This window comes from Triturus cristatus, chromosome 8, assembly GCF_964204655.1.
Source record: "Triturus cristatus chromosome 8, aTriCri1.1, whole genome shotgun sequence".
NCBI classification, from domain to species: Eukaryota; Metazoa; Chordata; class Amphibia; order Caudata; family Salamandridae; genus Triturus; species Triturus cristatus.
In genome coordinates, this window is record NC_140591.1 from 388055 (window position 1) to 405537 (window position 17483).

The window sequence follows — 17483 nt, forward strand, 5'->3', positions numbered from 1 at the left end:
CCAATACTGGAGAAGGAGTAGTTTCTTACCTGTAACTCCAGTTCTGTAGTAGGGGTATCTCTGTTATAGTCATAATCTATGAATAATCCCCGCCCATGTGCGGGGACCCCGGAGCAATCAAAAATATCTCTTAAGCTGTCCCGCATTTGCGAACCTGCAAAGACACTTAAGAGACAGACAAAATAATACAGCCTAATCACCACAAGGCTGCACTGGCCAGCACTTCCTCTGAAGTGAACACAAAAGCCAAAATAAAGTTGAAATGTCATTTTTATTCACATTTGACATGTTCCTTTATTATCACACACTCCCTTCACCAAAATCCCTTTAAACAATAGAGAGGAAGGGGTGGACAGACAAGCCCTATAGGCTGTCATTATGTGTCTGCTAAAGGGATACCGTGCCTTTAAGAAACTCTCCAGAGACCCCCGGTATCCCAGGATGCACAGCCAACACAAGTTACTTTCAGTTCTTTTTGAAGGTGTATAACAACAGGCCTGATACCGTCAGGTTACTCCACCGGGGAGGAGGGAGGGTCGCTTATGACTATAACAGAGATACCCCTACTACAGAACTGGAGTTACAGGTAAGAAACTACTCCTTCTGTAGTAGGGGATCTCTGTGTATAGTCATAATCTATGAATAGAATGGCAAGCCCATCCCAACCAACAAGAAGCGGTGGAGTAAGACCAACCACCAACAAATCACTGTGCAAACAAATTCCTCAGCGAAGCCTGTCCAACCTGCGCATCTGCCCTAGCATCAGAGTCCAGGCAGTAATGCTTTGTAAACGTATGGACTGACTTCCAGGTGGCAGCCTTACAAATGTCAGCAATGGGAACATTCCTAAGCAAAGCGGTGGTAGCCGCCTTTCCTCTAGTCGAATGTGCTGTAGGCTTACCCCCTAATGTTTTATTAGCTTTTTGGTAACAAAGCTGAATACAGGAAACAATCCATCTGGAAATGGACTGCTTTGAGGTAGCTAAACCAGTTCTTACCGAACCATAATTAACAAACAGTTGATCCGACCTGCGGATATCTTTTGTCTTATCCAGGTAGAATTTCAACACCCTACGCACATCAAGTGAATGCAGAGACCTCTCCGCCGGAGAGGAAGGATGCTGAAAAAACGTAGGCAAAGTTATCATCTGATTCACATGGAAATCTGATATCACCTTAGGCAAAAATTTAGGATGGGTACGCATCACTACTTTAGACGCATGGAAAACAGTATACGGCTCTTGGCAACACAGAGCCTGAATCTCACTCACCCTCCTGGCCGATGTAATGGCTACAAGGAAGGCAGCCTTCCAAGACAAATGCTGCAACGAAGCCTTATGGATAGGTTCAAAAGGCTCCCTCATCAATCTAGATAACACCACATTCAATTCCCAAGGTGGAGAAGGCCTTCTAACAGGGGGAAACACCTTACGCAAACCCTCCAAAAAATCCTTAATCACAGGGATTTGAAAAAATGAGGTTTGAGAAGGGCCCTTCCTATACGCAGTCAGAGCTGCGAGATGAACCTTAATAGATTGAAAATTAAGCCCAGACTGAGCTAACTGCAGCAGATAAGGCAAAATAACGTCTTCTTTACAGGATGTAGGGTCAAAGTCCTTCGCCTTGCACCATAAGCAGAATCTCTTCCACTTATAGGCGTAGGAGGTCCTCGTAGACGGTCTCTTAGCCTCTTTTAAGATCTCCATACAGTCCTGAGGCAGGTTCAAGTGTCCATACTGCACTAGCTCAGGAGCCATGCTGCCAAACTCAAGGACGAGAGATTGGGGTGAACCATCTGCCCTCCGAACTTCGTGAGGAGGTCCGGCCGGCACGGCAGGCGCCGGTGCGGCAGAACAGACCGGTGAAGAAGGTCGGTGAACCACCATTGTCTCGGCCACTCCGGAGCAATCAGGATCATTCTGGCTCTGGATTGCGACAGCTTGATCAGCACCGCCGGAATCAGGGGAATGGGTGGAAAGGCGTAGAGAAAGCTGTTGGACCAGCTGATCCATAGTGCATTCCCCAGCGTCCCTGGTTGGTAGTACCTGGACGCGAAGTCGCGGCATTTGCTGTTTTCTGCCGTGGCGAACAGATCTATATCCGGAGTGCCCCATTCTGCGAAGACGTCTCTTAGCACGTCGTCGTTTAGCACCCACTCGTGGTTCTCTTGAACGAGTCTGCTGAGCGCGTCTGCTTGGGCATTCTGCACTCCCGGCAGGTGGGTCGCCGTGATCGTCAGATTCCTGGCCACCAGCCAGTTCCAGATCGCCTGTGCCTCCCGAGACAGGGTGCGTGACCGGGAGCCCCCCTGCTTGTTGAGGTAATACATGGTCGTAGTATTGTCCGTCTGAACCAGCAGGGAGGACGTCCTGAAGGAGGGATGGAACGCCTTCAAGGCCAAGTGTACTGCTCTGAGTTCCAAAAAGTTGATATGGTAGGTCGTCTCCATCTGCGACCATATCCCCTGAATCTGAAGAGGGCCCGAATGCGCTCCCCAGCCCTGGAGAGACGCATCGGTCACTATGGTCTGGGCCGGAATGTCCTTGTGAAAAGGGGTCCCCTTGCAGACATTCTCTGGGGAACACCACCATTTCAGAGACTGCCGAGCGTGCTGAGACAACTGGATCTTGTCCTCCCAACGCCCCCTCCTCTGGTCCCATTGATCCTCCAGACATTCCTGCAGGGGCCTCATATGCAGACGTGCATTGGGGGTGAGGAAGATGCAAGAAGCCATCGACCCCAGTAATGAAGACACCGTCCTCACCGTAGGAGAGCGGGCTGAGATGAGATGCAGAGCCTTCCCACGGATCGATAAGCGTCTCTCCTCCGAAGGACACACGCTTGCGGTCAAGGTATTGACTGAAGCCCCCAAGTACTGGAGACACTGCACAGGGATCGGCACTGACTTCGTCATGTTGATGTGCAGCCCCAGACGGTGAAGCAAAGCCGCCGTCCTGTTGAAATGGCACTGGGCTTCCTGATAAGTGGACGCTTTGATCAACCAGTCGTCCAGGTAAGGGTACACAAACACCTTGGTCTTCCGCAGGTGTGCCGCGACCACTGCCATGCACTTGGAGAACGTCCGTGGCGCAGACTTCAGGCCAAACGGGAGTACGGAATACTGGTAATGGTTGTTGCCTACCAGAAACCTCAGGAATTTCCGATGCTTCGGTGCAATCGGCACATGAAAGTAAGCGTCCTGCAGATCTATGGCGCACAGCCAGTCTCCTCGATGCAACTGAGGGTAAATCTGATGCAGGGACAACATACGGAACTTTTCTCGGCGGATCCACCTGTTTGCTTGACGCAGATCCAGAATAGGCCTGAACTCGTTCTTGTCTTTTTTTCTTACGAGAAAGAACCGTGAGTAGAGACCTTTTCCTTTTTGCCTCAAAGGAACAGCTTCTATCGCCTTCTTTTTTAAGAGAACGTCCGCCTCCCGCTGGAGCTCCCGCACCATGTAAAGGGAGCGCACTGGTGGAATCTGTGGAGGCGAACTGGTGAAACGAAGACAGTAGCCATTGCAAACAATATTCAGCACCCACTTGTCCTGTGTTATTGTCCTCCACTCTGCCAGGTAGTGTTGAATACTTCCCCCCACCGGAGCGGGTAACGGATGAGGGGGAAGTAACTTTTCAGGGCTTCGACCCGGACGGGCCTTTGTTCCCCGCCGAGGACTGATGCTGGCCTCTGCCCCTCTGGCGCTTCTGAAAGGGCTGCCTCTGGTACTGCTGCTGCTGCTGGGGCTGTTGCTGGGGGCCCGACTGACGCCCTTGGCCCCTCTGCTTGGTGTAGCGCCTGCCCGAGGAACGGAAGGACCTCCTCTGCTCCTTAGGCCGCTCCAGCCCCACCGCCTTCAGAGTCTCCGCCTCAGCCTTCATGCGGGCCATCTCGTCATCCGCATGCGACCCGAATAACGTCGTGCCAGAGAATGGTAGATTGGCGATCTTCTGCTGCGCTTCCGGCTTGAGCGGAGTCAGCCGCAGCCAGGAATGCCTCCTCATATGTATGCCGTGGCAGTACCCATGGGCTGCCAACAACGACACGTCCCCCGCCGCACTGATGATCTGATTAGAGACCATCATGCCCTCGTTCAGCACCTCTTGAAAATCCTCCCTCTTGTCTCTGGGCAGGGAGGCCGCGAACTGTTGCAGGGAGTCCCAAAGAGACCTGTCATAGCGCCCCAACAGAGCGGAGGCGCTAGCGGCCTTCATTGTAGTAGCCGACGTGGAGCACATCCTCCTCCCCAAGGAGTCCATTTTGCGACTCTCCTTATCCGGGGGAGCCGTGGAGGAAGGCGTCGTAGAGTGTTGCTTACGAGCCGCCGCCACGATAACAGAATCCAGTGGGGGGTCCACTCTGAGGAACGCCGGATCCGAGTCAGGGGCCCTGTACTTCTTTGACAGTCTCGAGGGCGCCGGCTTCACCACAGCCGGCGTTAAGAACACCTCCATCGCAGGTTCCTCCAGTCCTGGGACCAGCGGGAGGAGGGGGCGCGACAGATGTACTTTATGCAAAGTCTCAAAAATCACAGACGTAGTGGGAATAGGGGTAGTCACTGATATCCCCAACTTCGCAGCCCCTCTCAGCAACACCTCCTGGAACGTGGCAATGTCATCCACTGGAGAGACGCGGGAAGGAGGCGTCTCTGACAGCGAGGGCGAATACTTGCCAGCCCCCGGAGAGTACGTGCCCCTCGACCCTCTGGAACGGGACCGATACCTCCGTCGACCATGTCCAGAGCGAGTGGAGGATCTGCGCCTACTCCGTGATCGCCTGCGAGGGCGAGAGCGAGATCTCTGCCGGTGAGGGACCCTCGGGGGAGGAGGCGGTGGCTGCGGTGGTGAGGCAGGCAGCTGAGGCACGGGCAGAGGCAGCGGAGGAGGTGGAGGAGGAGGAAGAGGAAGAGGAAGAGGAGGCGGAGGAAGAGGAGGAGGCTGAGGAGGAGGAGGCAGTGCAGGCACCGGTGGAGGCGCCGGTGGAAGGTCGGGCACCGGAGGCAAAGGAGGCCGCTGGGTACGCAGCGGGGTCAGATGGTCTGAAGCCCCATCACTTCTAGCCGGAGAGCCCCCATCATCATTGTCCGGGCTCGCGGCCACTCTCCTCTTCTTGGCGGGCCTGTCCCGCGGGGAAGCCACCGAAGGCGAACGTCCGCGCCTCCCCGATCCTCGACTGGAGATCGTAATCACCGAGGACGTATTCCCCGATGTCTGGGACGTCGAACTGTACCTTGACCTCGAACGGCGTCTCTTCGCCCTCGACGACGAGTGCCGCCCCGCAGTCGATCGTCCTCTCGACGTCGAACCAAGTCTCCTCGACGTCGACCTATGCCTCCTCGGAGTCGAGCCCCGCCTTGGTCGCCGGGGTGTCTGCCTCGACGTCGACTGTCTCCTCGACGCCGACTTCTGGCGTCTCGACGTCGACCGCCGGTGCCTCGGCGTCGACTGCTGCGATCTCGACGTCGATCGTTGGTATCTCGACGTCGATCGTTGATGTCTCGACGTCGATCGTTGGTATCTCGACGTCGATCGTTTGTGTCTCGACGTCGATCGTTGGTGTCTCGACGTCGACCTGCGTCTCGGCGTCGACCGCCTCCGCCTCGACGGCGGGCGCCGGGATCTCGGCGTCGACTCCGTCAGCGTCGAGCCGTGGGTAGACGGCGGCGAGTGCAGTCCATGGGGCTCGGTACGACGTCGATGTGTTGTCGACGTCGACCGTGACACCTGCGACGGCGACCCGGTCCCGGGTCTCGCCGGCCCCTCCCTCGACGTCGAACGCCGAGGCTGCCGCGACCCAGAGCCCTGGATCGACGGCGAACATACCGGTGCCTTCTCTCTCGCCGTCGACGTCGTCGCCTTCGACGTCGAACGCGACCTACCAGCCGGTAGGTGTCGTTTCTGCCCCTTTTTCTGCCCGGAGGTCCCTCCAGGGGCTGAAGCATGGGCGGAGGAGGGGGAATGGGACCCTCCATGCCCCGAAGTCTCACCGGTCCTCTGCTTCTCCTGTCCCTGAAGGCGAGTCTTCTCCCGGTCCCTCAGGGTCCTTTTCGAAAAGGTGCTGCAGATGTCACAGGCAGCTGGGACATGTGAGGGCGACAAGCAGAGGATACACACCTCATGTGGGTCCGTCTTAGCCTTCTTCCTCCCACACTCAGGGCATTTATCGAATAAAGCCATGCTGAGAGTGGGCCAAAACTGCTCCAGATTGCAGGCAGTAGTAGACAAAGGCTTTAGACGTCGAATGAAACCACTTTTAATCCAAAAAATCCGATTTTAATCAATTAAACCACCCAAAAGGGTAGAGCTCAAGCTCCAGGGTCCTGCTAGCAGGAGCCGGAAAAAAGAACTGAAAGTAACTTGTGTTGGCTGTGCATCCTGGGATACCGGGGGTCTCTGGAGAGTTTCTTAAAGGCACGGTATCCCTTTAGCAGACACATAATGACAGCCTATAGGGCTTGTCTGTCCACCCCTTCCTCTCTATTGTTTAAAGGGATTTTGGTGAAGGGAGTGTGTGATAATAAAGGAACATGTCAAATGTGAATAAAAATGACATTTCAACTTTATTTTGGCTTTTGTGTTCACTTCAGAGGAAGTGCTGGCCAGTGCAGCCTTGTGGTGATTAGGCTGTATTATTTTGTCTGTCTCTTAAGTGTCTTTGCAGGTTCGCAAATGCGGGACAGCTTAAGAGATATTTTTGATTGCTCCGGGGTCCCCGCACATGGGCGGGGATTATTCATAGATTATGACTATACACAGAGATCCCCTACTACAGAAACAGTGATATTGGTGTCAAACTCTGCTCAGCTGATCAATAAGGTGGCACACATAGCTCCATCCTCAAACACTACCTGCTGGCTATGGATGCAGTTGACACTCAGAGCCCAACTCTGGCATCGTCTACAGTCTATCAATGGGGAAAGGCACACACATTCCTCACTCAAACACTGCTCGTAGTCGGAATGAGGCTGGCAGACAGCCCCAGCCTCAAACACTGCTCACATTCTATGAACGAGACAGACACACACAATCTCAGCTTCAAACACTGCTCGCAGTCTATGAACGAGACAGACACATGCAATCTCAGCCTCAAACACTGCTCGCAGTCTATGAACGAGACAGACACACACAATCTCAGCCTCAAACACTGCACACAGTCTATGAAGGAAGCAGGCACACACAGCCCCAGCATCAAACTCTGCTCACAGACTATGAAGAAGGCAGGCACACACAGCCCCAGCCTCAAACACTGCCCATAGTCCATGAAAGGGAAGGAGCACACACAGCCCCAGCCTCAAACACTGCCCACAGTCTATGAAGGAGGCAGGCATAGACAGCCCCAGCCTCAAACACTGTTCACAGTCTTTGAAGGAGGCAGGCACACACAGCCCCAGCCTCAAACACTGCACACAGTCTATGAAGGAGGCAGGCACACACGGCTCCAGCCTCAAACACTGCACACAGTCTATGAAGGAGGCAGGCACACGCAGCCCCAGCCTCAAACACTGCACACAGTCTATGAAGGAGGCAGGCACACACAGCCTCAGCCTCAAACACTGCACACAGTCTATGAAGGAGGCGGACACTGCACACAGTGTGTTGGAAATTGCCCTTTTTGCAGGGTTATCCCCAAACATTTTGCTTCTTCCTCCTATTTTTTCATGACCTGTTTGTGTTGGTTTTAGGACGCTGGGCACTTTACCACTGCTAACCAGCGCTAAAGTGCATATGCTCTCTGTAAACTGTGTTATGGATTGGTGTTTCCATGATTGGATGTTTCATTTACTTGTTAGTCCCTAGTAAAGTGCACTGAGTGTGCCAGGGCCTGTAAATCAAATGCTATTCGTGGGCTTGCAGCACTGATTGTGCCACCCACTTGAGTAGCCCTGAAAAGGTAACTCAGACCTGCCATTTCAGAGTCTGCACACATTTTGTAACTGCCATGTCCACTTGACCAGTGCACACACTTGCCAGTCCATAACCTTCCCTTTTCTTACATGTCTGGCACCCTAAGGTAGGCCCAAGGTACCGCTGTGAGCAAGGTGCAGTGTATGTGAAATGTAGGACATGCCCTAGTGTGTGTGGCATGTCCCGATAGTAAATTACGGCCAATTTCGTTTTTCACTATTGCAAGGCTACCTGTCCCCATAGGACAAAATGGGGAGTTTGTTTATAACATCTTATAAACATAACTGACCCAAGGAATAAGGAAGGGAAATAAAGTTTAGTATGCCTGAACTCAGAATCTAAAGATGCATCTTTTAGTGAAGGTTATTTTTGCATTCTGTGTTTGAAAACACCACTGGTCTGCAATTGGGGATGGAGGAGGAGATTTCCTTGCACCTCAAAAGGCCTGGTCTGCCTCTGACAATGCTGTCTCCACCTCCTGCCAAGAAGTCACACCAGAGAAGGCAGAACTGGTTCTGGCTGGGCACCGACACGCTCTGCCTAAGAGATCAAAGGATTTTGGGATATAAATAGTGGGACCCAGACCCCTGAACTTTAGAACTCTTTTGGACCAAGAAGACTGCCAAGAAGAAGCGCTGGAGAAGCTGTGAGGAGGAACTACCACTTTGCTGTGTTGGCGTGCAGTGGCTGCTTCTGAATTGGGCAGTGAAAGGACTGGACTGAACTTTCTGAAATCTACTTTGAGTTTCTCCAAGGGCTTGAGGTAGAGCTTGCCCCCTGTTCAAGAAGTCTCAGGAACAGCAAAGACTTCAAGCTCTTCTGCACTCAGCACTGGAGACTGTGTTTTGTGCTGCAACAGAAGAAAAGCAACCCAACGACGTCTACAAAGCAGCTGCCGACTCCGTGTCCTGAAGGAACCTCAGAGAGCACCGCCGCAACGCCGCACCACGACCCTGGTCTCACCGACGATGCCTGCTGATGCCGTCACAGAGCCGCTTCTTGCACCGCGACCTGTGGGCACCGCACTCTGCACCACCTCGCTTCAGGGCGAAACCTTTGCCTCCACGACGACGATGCTCAATGCGGAAATCGACGCCGCTGCTGCTTGCACAGTGGTTCGAGGGCACCGCTTGTAAAGTTACACGACGCCCCCCCCCCTCTCATCCTGCACCGTAGCCTTGGCCTACCAACGCCGGCGCCATCAACACCAGACGACAGTGCTTCAGCAACAACGACGCCGCTGCTTGCCCCGCGACCTGCCAGCACCGCAACGAGCACCGCATTCACTTTGCACCACAACCCTGGTCTTACCGACGACGCCATCTGATGCCACCATCGAGCCGCTGCTCGCACCGCGTCCTGAAGGCACCGCACCGCTGCACTTTGCACTGCAGAACTTGACGCCTGCCAAAGCCAGCGCTCCTGACTTCAACAGAGAGGAGATCGATCTGCAACGCTTGTGACTTCGAGGATCCAGACAACTCATGCACTGACCTCCTGAACCGACGCCTGCGGACGCCGTGCTTTCGGAAGCTCAACGAGAGGTCGCCGACGCCCTGCATTTCTTAAAGGTACGGTTTGCGGGTCTTCCCAACACCGTAGCTGGTCCGCGACACCGCGGTCAGCCAGAACTGTTTGGATTTGTTTGCTCACAACGCCGTGATAGCCCTGGACGGAGCTATGGACATCAAGGAACTATTTTTCAAGCATATTTTGATAACTGAAGATTTGTAAGTACTGTATTGTGGATTTTTATCATTTTTGGTCTTGTCTTAAGTATATCAAAATATTGGATATTCTTCTAAACTGGTGGGGTGTCCTTTTGTAGTGCTTACACTGTATTACTGTTGGTTATGTGCAAATGCTTTACACACTGCCTCTAAGATAAGCCTGACAGCTCGTGCCAAGCTACCAAGTGGGTGAGCAGGGGTTATTTTAGGAGTGTAACTCCCTTATCCTGACTAGAGTGGTGGTTTCTGCCTGACTTTAGCACATGCCCTAGCCGACTAAAAATCCAATTTCTAACACAGCCTATGAAGGAGGCAGGCACACACAGCCCCAGCCTCAAACACTGCTCGCAGTCTATGAAGGAGGGAGGCACGCACAGCCCCAGCCTCAAACACTGCACACAGTCTATGAAGGAGGCAGGCACATACAGCCCCAGCCTCCAACACTGCTCACAGTCTATGAAGGAGGCAGGCGCACACAGCTCAGCCTCAAACACTGCACACAGTCTATGAAGGAGGCAGGCACACACCCAATCTCAGCCTCAAACACTGCATACAGTCTATGAAGGAGACAGGCACACACAACACCAGCCTCAAACACTGCACACAGTCTATGAAGGAGACAGGCACACACAGCACCAGCCTCAAACTGCACACAGTCTATGAAAGGGAGGCAGGCACACACAGCCCCAGCCTCAAACACTGCGCACAGTTTATGAAAGGGAGGCAGGCGCACATAGCCCCAGCCTCAAACACTACACACAGTCTATAAAGGAGGCAGGCACACACAATCTCAGCCTGAAACACTGCACACAGTCTATGAAGGAGGCAGGCACACACAGCCCCAGCCTCAAACACTGCACACAGTCTATGAAGGAGGGAGGCACACACAGCCCCAGCCTCAAACACTGCCCGCAGTCTATGAATAGGGCGAGGACACAGTGATAACGGTGTCAAACTCTGCTCGGCCGATCAATAAGGTGGCACAAATAGCTCCATCCTCAAACACTACCTACTGGCTATGGATGCAGTTGGCACCCAGAGCCCTACACTGGCACCGTCTATAGTCTATCAATGGGGAAAAGCACACACATTCGTCACTCAAACACTGCTCGTAGTCAGAATGAGGCCGGCAGACAGCCCCAGCCTCAAACACTGCTCACATTCTATGAACAAGACAGACACACACAATCTCAGTCTCAAACACTGCACACAGTCTATGAACGAGACAGACACACACAATCTCAGCCTCAAACACTGCTCACAGTCAATGAAGGAGGCAGGCACACACAGCCCCAGCCTCAAACACTGCTCACAGTCAATGAAGGAGGCAGGCCCACACAATCTCAGTCTCAAACACTGCACACAGTCTATGAACGAGACAGACACACACAATCTCAGCCTCAAACACTGCTCACAGTCAATGAAGGAGGCAGGCACACACAGCCCCAGCCTCAAACACTGCACACAGTCTATGAAAGGGAGGCAGGCGCAAACAGTCCCAGCCTCAAACACTGCTCACAGTCTATGAACGAGACAGACACACACGATCTCAGTCTCAAACACTGCACACAGTCTATGAACGAGACAGACACACACGATCTCAGCCTCAAACACTGCTCACAGTCTATGAACGAGACAGACACACACAATCTCAGCCTCAAACACTGCTCACAGTCAATGAAGGAGGCAGGCACACACAGCCCCAGCCTCAAACACTGAACACAGTCTATGAAGGAGGCAGGCACACACAGCCCTAGCCTCAAACACTGCTCACAGTCAATGAAGGAGGCAGGCACACACAGCCCCAGCCTCAAACACTGCACACAGTCTATGAAAGGGAGGCAGGCGCAAACAGTCCCAGCCTCAAACACTGCACACAGTCTATGAAAGGGAGGCAGGCACACACAGCCCAGCCTCAAACACTGCACACAGTCTATGAAAAGGTGGCAGGTGCACACAGCCCCAGCCTCAAACACTGCACACAGTCTATTAAGGAGGCAGGCACACACAGCCCCAGCCTCAAACACTGCACACAGTCTATAAAAGGGAGAGAGCATACACAGGCTCAGCTTCAAACACTGCACATAGTCTTTAACAGGGAGTGGGCATACACAGTACCAGCCTTAACCAGTGTCCCCTGGCTATGAATGTGGAGGGGGCACACACAGTGTCAGCCAAAACAATTTACCTAGTCTATGAATGAGGAGGGAACACATTCCCCATCCTCCAGCACTGCTCACAGGCTAGGAATAGGGAGAGGCACAAAAAGGCACATCCTCAGAAACTGGCTAAAATCCATGACTAGGGTGGGCACACAAAGTGCCAGCTACAAATACTGCCTGCAATCTATGCCTGGAGAATGGCGTATAGCTCTATCCATACCTACTCCCACAGTCTAAGAATAGCTAAGGACAAACGCACATCCATCCTCTAAAACGGAGAGCAATCTATGAATGTGAAACAAAACCAGCATTGTGATATTGTCATGTTGTATGGCCCCACACTCAAGCCCAAGGGAAAAACTGTGAAAATACTGCATGTGGGTTATGAAATCATAAAGGGGAGAAAAAAAGGTATGTTTTCAACCAAAAGTAAAAATAGACTAATTAAAGGTGGCCTCCGTATGTGTTACTTTAACACCAAAGAACCGGTTGTTGCAATACAATCTGGAACAAAGCTAAAACATGAACATCACGAAAGATATCATCACAGATCAGAAAAATAAATACATTTCAAACTCCAGCATACATCACTTCTTGCTTGATATTTGAAACTCCAGCAAACAGCACCTGTCCTGGGCCAAGAGCAGAACCCTCCAGAGCACACAATGAGAGTTACTTGAACTGGCCTGTATTTCAAAAACTCCTTTTCACAACTGGTTGTAAGAGGCCATGATGGCCTCTTGTTCCTGTACTGTTGCGGAGCAAAAATCCTTTAGGAGATGATAAGGCGCTGCTGAGAGGAACAGTGGATAATGGAGGGTGAGCCAAGGTGACAGGAAGGATACAACGGGCGACTGCATGGCCCCTGAATGCACAGGCTTGTTCCCTACTGATGCCTCCGATTATCACTAGCGGAGAAATATTCACTCACCTGTGGACCTTTCAGAGATTCTGGTACTGTCATCATGGTACTTGCAATAGTCCAAATCCTCATCCTTTACACTGAAGGAAATAGCCCCATGTCCTTTAAAATACAAAAAATATTCGGAAATATTTGTAAGAGGCAAATATAGTGCTGCACAGAACTCATTCTCTACAAATTAAAAGAATGTGGGAGGAGAAGGTTCGATCCTGAGACAGTCGATCATCCTGTTTCTGTCTACAACAACACTCATCATGAGCTATAGGTAGAAAAAGTAAACCACTCTGTGCATGCTTAGTACATGTCGTTATTCTGTACTGAGAGATGAGCAGAGTGTGCGAACAGACACTGTGGAGAGCACCAAAGCACTCTGCCTGTGCTGGTTAAAATGCATGTAATATCACATTCTTTCTCTGCTCTTGAGAAGGCCTAGAAGCAAACATTGAGGTAACTTTATGAGCGTACATTTCAGACCACCTCCTTGATGGAAGGGATCCTGCACCCCCCTGCCCCCTCAGCGCCTTGAGACCCTGACGGGTGAGTAGTCGCGCTTAACAAACCCCTGATTGATTGATTGATTGATTGAATGATATGAGAACGGCAGCCATTCGCTAAAACACAAATGGGCTTGGAACCACTAAGGCAAGAACAAATCACACAGTGCTTAACACAAGAGTGGACTGGTCACCTTTAGTGGGAAGAGATTATGAACATTCCCACATAAAGAGGGCTTGTAGGGTGCCTGGCCTAGAATCATGGCAGACAGGATGTAAGCTCCAGGCTCCCGGCCAGCCGGGTAAACTAATCCTCCGAATCCTGCAGCTTCCGTGACTGTAAGGGTGCTAACTGCTGCTGGCGCCCTCTACTAACTTTCCACCGACTGGGGGTCGATGTCCCCGTCTATGGCAGGAGTGTGCGAGGGTCGAGGCTGTGCTGCCCGGAGCCTCAGCAGGTGTGCCACCAACACCGGACTGGTGGCTGCTGGGTGGGGACGGCCCTCCCACCCTGGCTGCTGGGTGGGGACTGCCCCCCGCCCTGGCTGCTGGCTGGGGACTGCCCCCCCGCCCTGGCTGCTGGCTGGGGACTGCCCCCCCCCGCCCTCTTACATCGCTGATATCAAGGGCAAGGCCCACACAAATAATGAGCAGCCCCTGGTGCCAACCATGCCCTGGATTGAGGCAGTGACTGGTGCCGCCTGCTGTGGTACATGTGCGTGAGCCCTGAAGCCTACGGGACACTGGCCCCCCAGAAGCACCCTCTGGATGCCGGACCTGCTGTGGAACATGGGCGTGAGCCCCGCAGCCTACGGGTCACTGGCCCCCCAGAAGCACCCACTGGATGCCGGACCTGCTGTGGTACATGGGCTTGAGCCCCGCAGCCAACGGGTCACTGGCCCCCCAGAAGCACCCACTGGATGCGGGACCTGCTGTGGTACATGGGCGTGAGCCCCACAGACTACGGGTCACTGGCCCCCCAGAAGCACCCACTGGATGCGGGACCTGCTGTGGATGCTGGGCGGCCCCTGCCCATGCATCGGGCCCTGGTTCAGGGGAGCACCAGGGGCTGTGGCCTACTGCATTGGGGCTGTGGGGCGGCAGCCTGGTGCGCCTCGAGGAGACTGGTTGTCTCCTGTACTATTCCCGCCATTTCAGCCCCTGGGGGTGAGTGTTATTGCCCCTACGAGGAGCACCCCCTGCAATGTGATCCCATGCAGGAAGCATGGTGGAGCGGCCGCGTCTGACTGAGGGGGCCCTGGCTACAGTGCAGCCCGAGTGGTTCATGGTGCTGATCCTGGTGCTGAGAGCCAATGGGCCTCGCTGACCCCCTGATCCTGGTGCTGAGAGCCAATAGGCCTAGCTGACCCCCTGATCCTGGCGCTGATAGCCATTGGGCCTTACTGACCCCCTGATCCTGGCGCTGAGAGCCATTGGGCCTCGCTGACCCCCTGATCCTGGAGCTGAGAGCCAATGGGTCTCGCTGACCCCTGATCCTGGCGCTGAGAGCCAGTGGGCCTCGCTGACCCCCTGATCCTGGCGCTGAGAGCCAGTGGGCCGCTCTGACCCCCTGATCCTGGTGCTGAGAGCCACTGGGCGTCGCTGACCCCCTGATCCTGGCGTTGAGAGCAAGTGGGTCTCGCTGACCCCCTGATTCTGACGCTGCGAGCCAGTGGGCCTCACTGACCCCTGATCCTGCTTCTGCCAGCCGCACTGCACTGAGCCCCGCAGCCGAGAGAGTTCATTGGCCTCCTGCTGACTGCAGGAGGACGCCGCGGAGCTGAGCGGCCTAGAGCCCTCTTGGCGCGAAGAGGCGACTGAAGCATCAATCCTAGTGCGGAGTGAAGGGGAGTACAGAGAGGCCCACTACTTTAGCTTGCTGCTGACGGACTACACGACTGAAGGAAGAGTTGGGGCCGTAGCTTCCAAGCCCATCAGATATTGCCATAAGCTGCTTTATAGGCATCTTGCTCCCTTGCTCTCGTGCTGGGGTGTTGTTTGTGCTGGCCCCGACTGGACTGAGATCAGGGCACGAGGCGGGGGTACACACGGGTGGACGGCGTCCACCCACGTTTTTTCACAGGGTGGACGCTGTCCACCCTGCCAAGAAGTTGGGCCCCATTGAAAAAGATGCTGAATTGTTCCAGGTGTAATTTCCAAACACCGGGACACTTTCAGCAGCGCCTGCATGCTGTTATCTGCTTTTGGTCGCAACAACCTGCAGGCGGGGAGGGGGTTCTTATTTCTGACTCCTGCTGGGCCCATAACAAAAGCCGAATTTGAGGGGTCATCAGGCCTCCTTTTGTTCGAGTCTCCTGGCTGGCAGCAGTCAGGAGCTTCACACCCAGAAGCAAATGCAGCAGAGGGGAAACAAAGTCCTACGCCTTGTTAGCACTTCACACATACTTGAGAGGCAGCTTTTCACTTTGTTCAGGCTCTGTTTAGGAGATATGCAAGCACTGTAAGAATGTCAGCTGTGTTGATCTTTCCCAGTATTTGCACAAAATAAATAGCATTTATATAGCACATACTACCCCTGAGGAGGCGTTGTAATAAATTAAATATCACAATTTTAAAGCACCATGGTTAGAGGAAGCTTTACGCTCACAAAAGGCAACATTGGTTTATGTGAAGCTTACAAAAGTGTGAATCTTCCCTAAATCAGGAGGGTTTGCAAGAATACTCGAAAAGTGCTCAAATGTACTCATGATAGACCTGCTTAACATATATGTGAGGGCTTATGATCTGATGTCACTTCCTGTGATGTCATGGGCCATGATGTCACACACTGTGATGCCACTTGCATCCTGATTAATTAGGATAGTCCCCCCCACTTCTTTTTTAGGACTTGTGCCCTGATTGAGATTGTCTCACCACTGGTCGCCCGGTGACTCCCTCTTGCTGGTCTGGAGATCGCCCCATGTCTGCTCCTGAACCCTGATGCTACATCCACAGTACAACACTTGGGTATGAGCGTGAGAGACGCACGCACAGCCCGGGACCCCTCCAGTGGGGACCTTCCTGTTGTTGATCAGAGAGTGGACAGCATTGGATAGAAACTGGTCGTACACTACAAGATCCGTTGTCTGACGCCCCTGAAAGGCGGGTGCCTGCAAGGCATTCCTCCTTGGCCATACAAGCCAGCTGTGTGGTTTACCCAAGAGCTTGCTGCGCAGTGACATCCCTGGTGGAGGAGGCCATGATGCGGCGGCTGCATTTGGAGTCATCATGGGTAAGGACAAGCCGGCTAGAGCGCATGCCTCCAGTACTATCACCCAGTCTGTCTGGAGGATCCCATGACACATGGGGGCCGCGCCAGTCCACCCAGAAGATCCCATGACACATGGGGGTCACGAAGTCCACACGGAGGATCCCATGACACATGGGGGCTGCGCCAGTTCACCCGGAGGATCCCATGACTCATGGGGGCTGCGCCAGTCCACCCGGAGGATCCCATGACACATGGGGGCTGCGCCAGTCCACCCGGAGGATCCCATGACACATGGGGGCTGCGCCAGTTCACCCGGAGGATCCCATGACTCATGGGGGCTGCGCCAGTCCACCCGGAGGATCCCATGACACATGGGGGCCGCGCCAGTCCACCCAGAGGATCACATGACACATGGGGGCCGCGACAGTCCACCCAGAGGATCACATGACAAAGGGGGCCGCGGACTCTGGGGACCTCATGGATGGAGACATTGAAGCCTCAAGGGCAGAAATACTGGCGGCCACACAGGGATCTCGGGCAGTTCTGGAGCACAAGACCGAACCTGAATCCATAAATGTCATCCTCCTACGCACTGAACTTAAAAAGGTTGTAGACAAAGTCACGACTGCCGAATCTAACATCACAGGGCAGCAGGGGGAGGTAGCTGCCCTAAAGTGCCCTATGGCACAGACGACCACAGCGGCCGGAAACAGGCAGAGGGCAGAGGGCGCCGAAGGCCGCTCCTGTCGGAGCAACCTCCGTGAGATTGGGAGGGGCGTTCAGTGAACAATTTCTGGGGGACTAGATGCGATCTGAGCTGAAGCCTGAGGACTGTCTGACCTGTTCATGGTGGAGAGGGTGCACAGGGCTCTGGTTCCTGCCCCCACGACCCGGGACTCCCCAAAGGGCCATAATCATTAAAATTCCCAATATGGAGACAGGGACTGCATCCTCCGAGCAGCACGAGAGTGAGCAGCCCCCTCTTCGGCAACAGTCAATCAATCAATCAATCATGAAATTTGTATCGCGCGCTGCTCACCCGGGAGGGTCTCAAGGCACT

The 17483-nt window shown here is 53.7% G+C and overlaps 1 protein-coding gene across 10 annotated transcripts in view; it reads right to left on the reverse strand.

The window, feature by feature from the left end:
- The window catches only part of LOC146799811 (uncharacterized), a 373412-nt gene that overhangs the window by 103466 nt on the left and 252463 nt on the right, over positions 1 to 17483 (reverse strand). For 6 of the 10 annotated variants that reach the window (XM_085620688.1, XM_085620685.1, XM_085620684.1 and 3 more), the window contains one exon: positions 12728 to 12820. The exons of the other annotated variants lie outside the window; for them this stretch is intronic. In XM_085620688.1, coding sequence (XP_085476814.1) covers positions 12728 to 12820 — 93 coding nt within the window. The remainder of the gene's footprint in view (positions 1 to 12727; positions 12821 to 17483) is intronic. 10 annotated transcript variants of the gene reach the window in all.